Here is an 11,655-nt window from a genome sequence, read left to right on the forward strand (position 1 = left end):
AGGAATAATTTTGAAGGTGTTCTTTAAACTTAACTTGGCAGAGGGGGAATGCAGTTGCACTTTTTCATTTTTTAACTCTATATTTCTATATTATTTGAATGTTTACAATGAGTAATATATGCTTGTTTATAAATAGATGTATATAAATAAATATATGTAATATTTACATATATTTTGAAATGGTTCTCTAACCTCTTTTTGTTGTTGTTGTTCAGGGAGCCCAGGAACGGATAGATAGCTTGCGTCGAAGTGGTGTTATCCGTGAAAAGCAGACTGCTGTGTCAGTAGAAAACTTCCTTGCAGAATTGCTACCTGACAAGTAAGAGGCTTAATAAAGTTTCTCTCAGAAGCAAAAAATAATTGAATCTGTGGGTTTATGCTGAAGATAAAGCAAAAAGTGTATTCACAATTTTCATTATATCTAACTGAGAAATTTGTCGTAACAAAATATCAAATATTTATTAGTATACCAAATAAAATAAGTAGCATTGTTTAGTGTTTAATTTGAAACACAATTTTAGAATATGAATACTACGGACATTAAAAAGTGCCATTTTACTGTTCCACAAAGTTACTTATGTTACCCTATATTTTACTTTTGTTTATTTGAATCTGTAAATAGAAGTCTCTTAATCTATTTTGTATTTCATTTCACTTTATTAGAGCTACATATTTTTAAAAAATGAGACATTGAATGTTTTCTTGCTCCATATTAATATTTATGATTTCAGAGCATCTCACTTTTTTGTGATTTTTATGATTTTGAGTAACTAAAATGCCAGTCATATTTCAGTTAACTTCACTTAAGTAGAGTTTTAAATGTATTACTTTTTTTAAATAACTTATAGTTATCTTTAAATGGAAAAAAGTTTCCATGATTTCGTAAAGAAGCTGTTTTCAAAGGCTGACTAGTCTAGACAGTTCAGAAAATGTGATAAGGAAGGCTTATCAGTAATGAGAAGAATATATTTGTTGCTTTTTGCTGAGTTCATTTTTTTAATTTGCTAATAGTTGGCTACATAGTAAAGATAGATTTGGTAATACCATATTTTAGCAAATGATGTTTAAAAAATTTCCATATTTTAGCAAATGACATTTAAAAATGATAAACTAGCTGCATATTTGTATGAATGTAAATGTATCTGTTGCATACATAAATACCACATTCTTATTCTTCTCCCCCATCTTGGCAAGAGAGAGAACTTTTCATAATACATAATTAAAAATTTTTTTCTTTATCTGTTATTCTTGGCTCTCTTTTCCCACTTGGAATTAAGACAAAACGGTAATTTTAATCTGTTATTTTTAATTTTAATCTGTTGTTTTTATGGATTGTCTCCTTTTGAAATCTGATACTTTACCTGAATAATAATGCCTAATTTTTCATTTTGCTTATTTATTCTTATTTAGTATATGATTAATTTGAAACACATACGTTCCATTACAGATGGTTTGACATTGGTTGTTTGATAGTTGAAGATCCTGTCCATGGCATTCATCTAGAAACATTTACACAAGCCACACCAGTGCCTTTGGAATTTGTACAACAGGTTGGTTTTCTCCTTTTCTTCTTTATGTACCCAGAGAAACTTGGCAATATTCTTTTCAAAATAGAAATCAGTTCTAGATTTGTTGTCGAAACTTTGATAGGTCCTTCATTTTCCTTCAGTCTTTTCTCTTTGCTTTTCAACATCTTTTTTCTCCCAGATTGTTTTAGTAGCTGCTTTTGTTTTCCAGCCATCTTTGGATAGGTTATACATTACATGGTTATTTATTTTCCTTATTTTTTCCTTTGTTTTTTCTGATTATGTTCCCTGCTCAAGATCAGAAAAAGATTTACCTCGTCAACTTGCTTTATGCCCATCTTTCATTTATTTTCCTCTGTCTCACATTTTCTATCCACTGCTTACTTCCATTTCCTTTTTCTTTGACTTGGTCTTTCTCTGGTTTGTTCCTCTTTAGTAACAAGTCAGTATTAGATGCCTTAGGTGATAAGCACGTTTGTTGATTGAAAAATGGAACAAAGTATTTATGTGTTAGCACAATATTCAGAAGAATATAAGTATACATGTATAATGATTTTGATTATAAATTTTTACATAAGTATCTAATCACTTCTTGAACAAAATGGAATATAAGTATATATTTACATCTAATTCTCTGTGCTCAAGGTATTCTCTTGACTTTTCCTTTCAAGTTTCATTGTGTTTGTACTTTTGTATGTGGATAAATATTAGTTTTTAAATTACCTCTTAAGATTGTTTGGGACTAATAGACATTTGAGAATCTGATAAAGCTAATGGGTTCTCTCCCAAGAAGAAAATGTTAAATTCTTACATACAGGTTTGGCCTTTGTGTTGTGTTTACAGAATCCTTGGGAGCCTCCTGTGGCCCTCTTAGGGGGTTGTGATTTAGAAAGGGGTCTAAGAATTGATGCTTGGAATTCTGAAATTTTACTGAATCTTTCATTTATACCATAAATTTTACCGTGATTTCAGAGGTTCAAGAAAACATTTTATAGATGTTAAACATACCCCAGTATGAAGAGGATTGAAAGATTGTTAGTAGATACTATGCCTATTGATATTGGTGTAAATTAGAACAATTAAATGAGAGGATTGATTTTCTAAGAAAATGTAAACTGCCGTAGTTGATTCAAGAATAAGTATTAAGTTGAAATATATGCATTTGTCATCTTTGAAGATCAAAACAGTCAAGGATTGGCAATTTCTTTGATTCAATCTAATCACATTACCCAAATGAAATGTTGTAATAGAAGAAATTTGTCTAACTCAAAACAAAATCACTGATTCCTAATGGTTTTTAAAGTGGGTTCTACCAAACAGTCAAGGGACAGATTATTTTCGTGTTTTGTTGTCTCAAAAACAGAGATGAAATGTTTTCTAGCTCATTCTGTGAGACTGCCCTATTTCTTAAACACATGGTAACACCAAAGAAAATTTTACTCTAATATTACTTAGGAACTAAATGTCAGAATTATTGATAAAATTAATAAATAAGATTCAGAAATGTGTTAAAGAAACAGTGTGTCCTAACCAAGGAGGATTTGTTCCAGGAATGTACAATAGCCAACCAAAATATAATTTAATATGTGATCATATTAAAGGAGAAAAAGGATTTTAATAGATGCTGAAAGGTATTTGCTAGATATAACAACCAAACTGATAACTCCTAGCTAATCAGGAATGGAAGGGTATGTGTGTACTGAAAATCAAAGCAAACATTAAATTTAGTGGTAAAATATTAGAAACCTTTTAATTAAGGATGATCCTAACCCTGCCACTGTTTAATATTGCTCTAGAATGTTGATCAGCAAACTACTTCCCTCAGCCACATCCAGCCTGCTGCCTATTTTTTTTTTTAAATAAGTTTTATTGTGCTGTATAAATGGGCCAGATTATGGCCCCTGGATATTGGCCCTTAGGTTGTTTGCTTCACAACAGGCTCAAGGCCCACAACCACCAAACTAAAATTTTTGCATATTCAATAGCTTTAAATATAGCCTAAATAAGAGTATTTTTAGTTAGAGCCTGCCTACTTTGCATACCCTGCTAAATTACACCTGGCATTTACTAGTCCTAGATAAATTAAGCCCTGGAGCTATAAAAGATCTCAAATCACTGCTGCTCTTTGGAGCTCTCTGCCTGGGAGACTCTCACCTTGCTGCTGAGTGATAACACCTAGATATGTAAGTCCTCTCTCCCATCTCTCTCCAGTTCTGCTTGCTCCCAGGAGTTCCCTTGCTCTAGTCTCCTTCTGAGTATGGCCTCCTGCCATTACCTCTAGATTGTCTGCTGGGAGTGGACCCTTTAATGCAAACTTCTGCAACTGCCAAATAAAGCTTCCCCAAATCTTCTAATTCAATACATATTGGAACATACCAGTGCCTATTTATTTACATATTGTCTGTGGTTGCTTTCACATTACAACGGCAAAGCTGAATAATTGGCAATAGAGACTGAGCTGCCATGTGTAAAATATTTATCTGGCCCTTTTCAAAAAACGTTTGCCAGTCTCTGCACTAGATGTTCTACCATTAAAATGATAATTTTAATTTTTCTTTTTTTTTAGGAATAAATATTAAAAAGAAATAGTCATAATGGTCAAAGAACGAAGTTGACCTACTGTATATATTTATATTGAAAGATACCTTTGATTATATCACGAAGCAAAAAAATAAAAACTGCATCTTGTATGATGCCATTAATTGAAGATGGGAGGTATATATAGGCTTTAAAATAAGACCTGGAAAGATACAGAACAAACTGTTAATAGTGTTAGTTCTGGGGAGTGGTATTTAAAGGATGTTGTTTTTCCTCTGTTTTAATGTTATCTTTATTTTATTTTTGTTGTGAGGTTCAAAATCCAGAAGATAGAAAAAGTATGTGCATCAAAATGTCTTCCTTCCATCCCAACTATTCAGCTCCCTTCCTAGAGTCAGCCAATGATGGTTATTTCTTTTTTTTAATCTTTCCTGAGATGTTTTATGTCTGCTTCTTTATTAAATTGGAATTTTTTTATTTAAGGGAATAGAAATCCTCTCCTCAGGGAATTATAATTATCGTCAGTATGTTAATTCTATCAGTGAAAATCTGGGGGAAGTGTTCACACAATTTGTGCTTGTTAAGCTTAAGTATACATGACTTCTCACCACATCCCCCACCCTCACCCTTCCCTTAATTAGATAATTAAAAATTCAGCTAGTCCGGGTTTTTGCTGATAGTGTTAAACATCTTGGTACTCAAAAGACTTACTGATCTTTGTTTTAGAGTCATTTTAAGGATCCCTTGAAAACTTGTTAAAAATGCAGAATCTCAAGCCCCAACCCAGAGCTATTGAATTAGAATCTGCATTTTTAACAAGACAGGTAGTTCATATGTATATCAGACTTTAAGAACCACTGTTCTTTTAGCTTCCTTGTGGATCTTCATGGCTTCTCTGTTGTTTCTCTTCTTGGAAATACAGTGTACATTTGGAAGGTAATACTTAGGACAATGATTCCCAAATGCTGGATTACTTCTATCAGACTTATTTGGGGAGTGATTTTATAAATATTGTACTGTTTTGTACATACCCGACTATGGAGTTTCCAATTCAGTAGTCTTAAATGGGACCTGAGAACCTGTAGTTTTCTGAAATGTCTTCTGATGATTGTCGGTACTCAGATTTGTAGATTACCGAACAGCAGAATGAACTTAATATGGATATGTGAAAAAAATGGCATATACCATATTATTTTGATTCTTTTATAGTCTCGTAACTTCATATTGTGGCAACATAGCTGTGTGTCTTATAATCTATGTTAAAAGTAACCTAAGAAACTTTGAAATATCTCTTAGTAAAACAGCTTGTTCTAGGGATATTTTTACTATACCGTAAATAATATATCTATATCATTTTTCTATAGGCTCAAAGTCTTACTCCCCAGGACTATAACCTAGGATGGTCAGGCCTTTTGGTAACAGTGGGCGAAGTCCTGGAAAAGAGTTTGTTCAATGTCAGCCGGACTGATTGGCACATGGCCTTCACTGGCATGTCTCGTCGACAGATGATCTACAGTGCAGCCAAAGCAGTAGCAGGCATGTATAAACAGCGCCTCCCACCCAGAACCACGTAAGAGAAGACTTCTCTAGGATACTGAGACTTTTCCTCTCTTTTTAGCTTGTTGTTAAAGAAGGGATTATACCTTCTTTAATTGAGTACCTTCAATGAATCCTGCAGTTTTTATAATTTTCTTGAGTCTGTTTTCCTTTTTCTAAAAAGGCCTGATATCATTGAAGTAGATGAAAAATCCTTTTTATGATCATATTATTTCACATACCATAGTTCTCAAACAATATATATAAATATATTTATAGTACAATTTGATATATCACATTTATAAGGTGGAAGTTAATCTGCATTTAACTTAATGATATAGAATTGGTTATTTTGCTTTTTGAACAAGACATGGTTAATTAAAAAAATATGTTTACTGAATATTCTTTAAAAGCACTGTTTCTTTTAATTCATGATCAGTCTCTTCTCTGTAGCCTTTAAAGCTCAACAGTTTACCTTAACAGAATTACTCATAGGGAGATGGTGCACATTTCTATGCATATTTTAAACAACATGGGCCAAAGTATCTGAATTGATCATTTTCTTTTTTGTCTTCATGTACACTTATAGTCTGAAAGTTTCAACTTTTTAAAAAACTTTGGCATTTTGTAGATTTCTGTGAACATTTTGTTTGTTCATTTCTGTGTTACAACTAAGTGGCAAATGATTCAAGTGTATACTAAACTGGAATTATTCGTGTTATTTTGTATAATATTATTCAGTACTTAGAAGTATAAACTTTGACCACAGCCATTGTTTTTGCTTCCACTCATATTCTCCAGACTATAATAGGGACATTTTTGAGAGTAATTATTTTGTTGTTGTTTATGAAATTAAATGCCTCTTATTTTAAATAAGGTTGCTTCTTATTTAGTTTGCCTTGAATACTACTTTTCTAACTTTGTGCCATTCTGACTTTACTTTTTATGGAAGTTTTCAAAGAAACTGTTTTATGTTTGATCCCATTTATTTAGTCCATTATGTTTAATGAAAGCTTTCTTCCCTCCAAATAATATATTTTACCACTTTTTGATTTACATAAATCAAAATTGTGTGTTTTTTTCTTATACTGTTGAACTCTGTATATGCAAGTTCAAATAAATCTTGAGGATAGTTTCTTGTATAAATGTAATTTAATTTTATTTCTTCTGTATAGGTCTTAAGATGTAAAAGAGCACAATCCCTTGTATTTTCAAAAGGTGTTGACGCTTCTTATCCTACATTTAAGGTTTGCTTTGTATAGAAAATATTATTTCATGTAATTATTTGATTTCTGCTCTTTTTATCTGAGGATGAGAAGAATAAGTATTAATTTTGCAACTATGATGTATGTTAATTTCCAAACACTACATAATGATTGTTCAGACAGTTTAAGGCCCCTGTATCATTGAAAGTAATGGGAAGCAGAAAAGAGCTGCAGTCAGCTTTTATGATGCCTTTTGTCCAGAGGTAATAGAAGCAGAGTGCTTTTCCCCTCTATATTGGTGTTTATGGAGCATTTCATCCATGTTTTCATCTTTCTCTACCACGTACATCTAACCATTATTTTGGGCATGGGCATGCTCTGTGACTCGAGCCTGGGTCTCCAGCTCAGCAGGGGAGAATTTTTTGCCATGAGCCACCGTTGCTCCGCCGAATCTTTTTTTTTAAAAGTCATAACTTAAACACTGAAATCACCCATGAAAGTAAATTAAAAGCTACCCTTTTCTTACAGTGCTTCCTATGGCATTGGCCTGATAGTAAACACAGTAAAGTCTTTCTTTAGGGACTGAAGAAAAGTATGGCAGTACTTAAAATACTTCTCCTACTTTCCCCCAAATTAGAAGAAATTTTTTCCAGATCCTAGAAATAGGAATTTTTATTTTCTTTTTTTTTTACCAAGTCTCAAGCATATTATCTGATGTTTTTGAATGTTGTTTTGATAGAATCGCCAGCATTGATATCCAGATAGATACTGATTTTCCCAGTAAGCAGCAGTGGCAGGGTTATTCGTGGCTTGGTTAAAGCCACATAATCTTCCTGCACCTGGTAACCTGACACGCCTTCGCCCTTTGGAACAGTGTGAGTGGGTGAGGAGGCTTGTAGAAGGGCAGATGGAAGAGAGAAATCCCTGATCTAGCTCTCGCCTTTCTGATTCTTTTTTTGGCCCGGAATTATCTTTGAAAGTCATCAGAGCATGGTTGGTTCTACATGCTCAGCTTTCCCAACCTTTTGTTTCACTTTTCATCCTTAGATTTCCCTTTTGTGCATGAGACTAAGCTTATAAAGGGCCGGAACAGTTACTGGTTATCTGTAACAGCAGCTGTAGCTGGGCATTTTCTGGGGAGGGGATTTACCCTCATAGGCTATGCTGATCTCTAAGGGCATCACGTTCCCCTTTACCAGTCCTCCAGCCTTCCCTTTGCTTTTCTTGCACCCCTTTCCTTCTAACTCCCAGACGCTGGCATTTTCGGGGGTTGGGAGGCGATTCCTATTTCCTTTTTCCTCTCCCTTTATCTCAGCTGTTTACCACTGTTGTTTTCCTCATTTTTGCAATAGTTTTTTCCCTGAGGAGCTCTAGGAAGTACTTATTTTATAAGGTTGTACACCTTTTTTGGTTTACTTACGTAATGTGCAAAAGGATAGGAAGGACGTTGAAAGAGAAATTTAACAGCACTCTCAGTTGACGAAAGGAGTCAGGTTATTCAGTTCAAGACCCTCTGATTACATTTTGAGGGAGGCTGGGCTTAGAGCTGTTCTGTAGACTTCTGGAGTTGGAAAAGCTTTAGGCAATGCTAGTAAAAATTTTCCTTCTGAGCTTCATGTTATTCTTGCTTTCCTGTTCTTTGTTCCTTTTTCTCTGGAGCATTACTGAGGTAGAAAATTGATATGGGATAAATGGACAAAGATAGCATAATACTAAGTATAAATCTATAAGGGTACAGAGGAAGGTGTATTATGTAAATCTATTCAAAATTATGCAAATTAAAATATACTCAGGGTTCAACCAAATCACTTAAATATGTTGTTGAATTCATTCTGTTCCTTGCCTAGAAAATATTTAAATAGAAATTTGTGTTCTGTGAATCCAAACTGATAATATTTTATGTTCCAGAAGGTACTGGGTTATATATAAATTATTAAAAGACTTGGGTTTTTGTTCTTAGACTATTTGATTTTTAGCATACTATGCAGGATGATGTATTGGATACAACCAATTTTGTAAGTATGTAAATATGTCATAAATAAATAATACTTTAACTTGTTTCCCAAAGATGTGTAGTGATTTTTTAAAATGCTAATTCATATTAATTTTCTATTATAAGGACCCATATTCCTGTTTGTCTGACCTGAGTATTGGCAGCCCAGAATTCATGTGCAAAAGCAACTTCAAAAGACTGTATTTCCATTAGAATTGTGACATTCAAATATACCAGAGTTGCTAACGTCAAGGTCAAAGAAGTAGAGATATTTAAGAGAGGGGAGTTCTAAGGAGAACTCTTGAGTACTAGATTTAATTTACCCTTGACCTCCAGAAGTGCCTTAAAATTTTTTTTATTAACTACATTAGCTGTTCTTAGCCTTCGACCCAACACAAGAGATTTTGGTTTGATTTTGGGGGTGGGGGGTAGATGGTGTGTGGTGGTGGTGTTAGCACAAAACAACAGAATACAGATTTATATTTTGTTTTTACCAAAAGACAATAGTAGTATTTCCAGTAGACTAGAAAAACGGCAGATCAGTGCCCAGGAAAGGCACTATTAAATTTATACTTGGTTTTAAAATTAACTCTAGAAGGAAAAGTGTTTTGGCAATAGAAAGAAAATTGGCCAGGCAAAGAATAAGAGTTTATAGCTGAAGAAAATTTTTAATTATTCTTAAAGTGAACTCATTTTATTTTAAAAATTCAAAGCAGTGGGAGGATATGGAAAGAAGAATTAGCATTTATGTGGTAAGTGCCTATTGCTGGTTAGGCCCTGGAATAGGCACTTAAACTTGCTTTAAATTTTTTAATCCTTAGAATAACCATATTTTATTACTCCCATTTTTATAAATGAAGTAACTGAATGTTAGACTGAGCTACTTGCCCAAGACTGTCATAAGAAATGAGTTTGGTAGAATTCAGATGTAGAAGTGTGTAATTTGGTAAACCAGTCCCTTCCACAACATGCTGAATATATGCTTTAGGAAGGTATGAGTATATAATTTTTACTATAAATATTTATTGAATGAAACAATGCAAATAATGGCATGAAGACTTTGCTCTAGTAAAATTTTAATTTTATACCACTATATTGAAGGAAAACTATTTTTATCCTTTATTTTTTCATTTTAGTTTGAAAGGGCTGTTTTGGGCTTTACTGCTGGTATGAAGAAAAATTTTGTGACGTACATATTTTGTGCTCCCAAATTTGAGAAACCATAAATCAGATTTACATTGGAGTATCATTTTTAAGATACTCCGATGTAAATGTTGTTGGCAGTATTAGGAAGGTATTTAGAAAAAATTATTTATTAACTCAATTTTCAAGGAAGGTGCTGACCATGTACCTTTTAAATATTTTTAAAATAATTTGTTATTAAAATATACATACAATAAAGCACACAAATCATGAATGATTGAAGAAGTATTACGAAGTGCATTCACTAGCGTGATCAATGCACTGGTCAAAAAATACATTGTACCTCATATCACCCCTTACACCTCCTCTAAATCAGAGACCTTAATTTTCCCCTCAAAAGTAACCACTAGCTTCAATTCTGACTCTGTAAACTAGTATTGTCTGTGGCTGAGTTTTATATAGATGGACTCATGAAATATGTATTCTTTTGTCCCTGATGTCTTTTGTTCAACGTTTTGTGTAAACTGTTTGTGCTATATGTAGCAGTATTTGTTCATTCGCCTTGCTGTTTAGTGTTCTATTTGAATATACCACAATTGATTCATCTTTTCTTCTATTGATGGGTGGTTGGATTATTTCCAGGTTTGGGCTTTAGTAAATAGCATAGCTGTGGACATCTTGTAAAATTATTTTTGTTAACATGTAGCATTTCTGTTGAAAATACATCTAAGTGGAATTTCTGGGTCATAAAATGTACATATGTTCAACTTCAGTAGGTACGGCTGAAAAGATTTCCAAGTGATTGTACCAGTTTATCCTCCGACTGTCAGTATATGTTTCTACTTGCTCCCCATCTTCGTCAATATGTGGTATTGCAAGTTTTTCTAATTTTTAACTTCATTTTCATCTTAATTTGCTTTTCCTTAATATTAACAGTAAAAAAAGTTGCACATTTTTTCACTTATTTGCTATTTGGATATCCTCCTCTGTGAGGATATTTTGTCTCCTGCCCGTTTTTCCATTGAGTTTTCTCTAATTCTTACTGATCTTTACAACTTCTTTAGGTACTCCAGATACAAGCCCTGTGTTGACTGTGTGTTGCAGATGTATCCCACTTGTCTTTTCATTCCCTTAATGGTATCTTTTGATGAACAGAAATTTTAAATTGTAAGAAGATACATGGCATCACTCTCTTCCTTTATGGGTGGTGCTTTCTGTGTCCTGGTTAAGAGTATCTTTACTTACCCCAAGTTCTTGAAGACTTTGTGTTGGCCTCTAAGATTTTTTCAGTTGTTTTATCTTTCACATTTGAGATCTACAGTCCTCTCGGAATTATTTTGTATGTGTGCAAGTGTTGTAAAGTAGGATTAAGTTCAAAGTTCCCCCTCCACCAAATTGACATCTAGTTGTTCTGGCACCATTTATTGAAAACTATTCTGTGTGCTTTCTTTTTTTCCTTTTTTTTTTTTTTTAATTCTACACGTATGTGAAATCTCAGGAGGTATTATTGATTTTGTTTATAGAGTCAACATTCATTTATATTTACCTAGGCAAATTGCTCTCCTTTGCTCTCTCTATTCCTTTCTGAGCTTCCAGTTCTGAGCTTCCTTCTGTGATCTTTACCATGAAGGAAACCCCTTTATAATTTCTCTTTAATTTTATATCTCCTGGTGGATAAACATTCTTTCCTGTTTTGTCTAAAAATGTCTTTATT

General features: G+C 33.2%; 1 protein-coding gene across 3 annotated transcripts in view; it reads left to right on the top strand.

Moving 5' to 3' along the window:
- PRRC1 (proline rich coiled-coil 1) overlaps positions 1-8,863 on the top strand; it is a 36,945-nt gene extending 28,082 nt beyond the window's left edge. For all 3 annotated transcript variants that reach the window (XM_077138307.1, XM_077138306.1, XM_077138308.1), the window contains exons 7-9: positions 216-319; positions 1,448-1,550; positions 5,429-8,863. In XM_077138307.1, coding sequence (XP_076994422.1) covers positions 216-319; positions 1,448-1,550; positions 5,429-5,638 — 417 coding nt within the window. In that variant the 3' untranslated portion in view covers positions 5,639-8,863. The remainder of the gene's footprint in view (positions 1-215; positions 320-1,447; positions 1,551-5,428) is intronic.
- The last annotated feature ends 2,792 nt before the right edge of the window (positions 8,864-11,655 follow it).

Source organism: Tamandua tetradactyla, chromosome 20, assembly GCF_023851605.1.
Source record: "Tamandua tetradactyla isolate mTamTet1 chromosome 20, mTamTet1.pri, whole genome shotgun sequence".
Classification (NCBI taxonomy): Eukaryota; Metazoa; Chordata; class Mammalia; order Pilosa; family Myrmecophagidae; genus Tamandua; species Tamandua tetradactyla.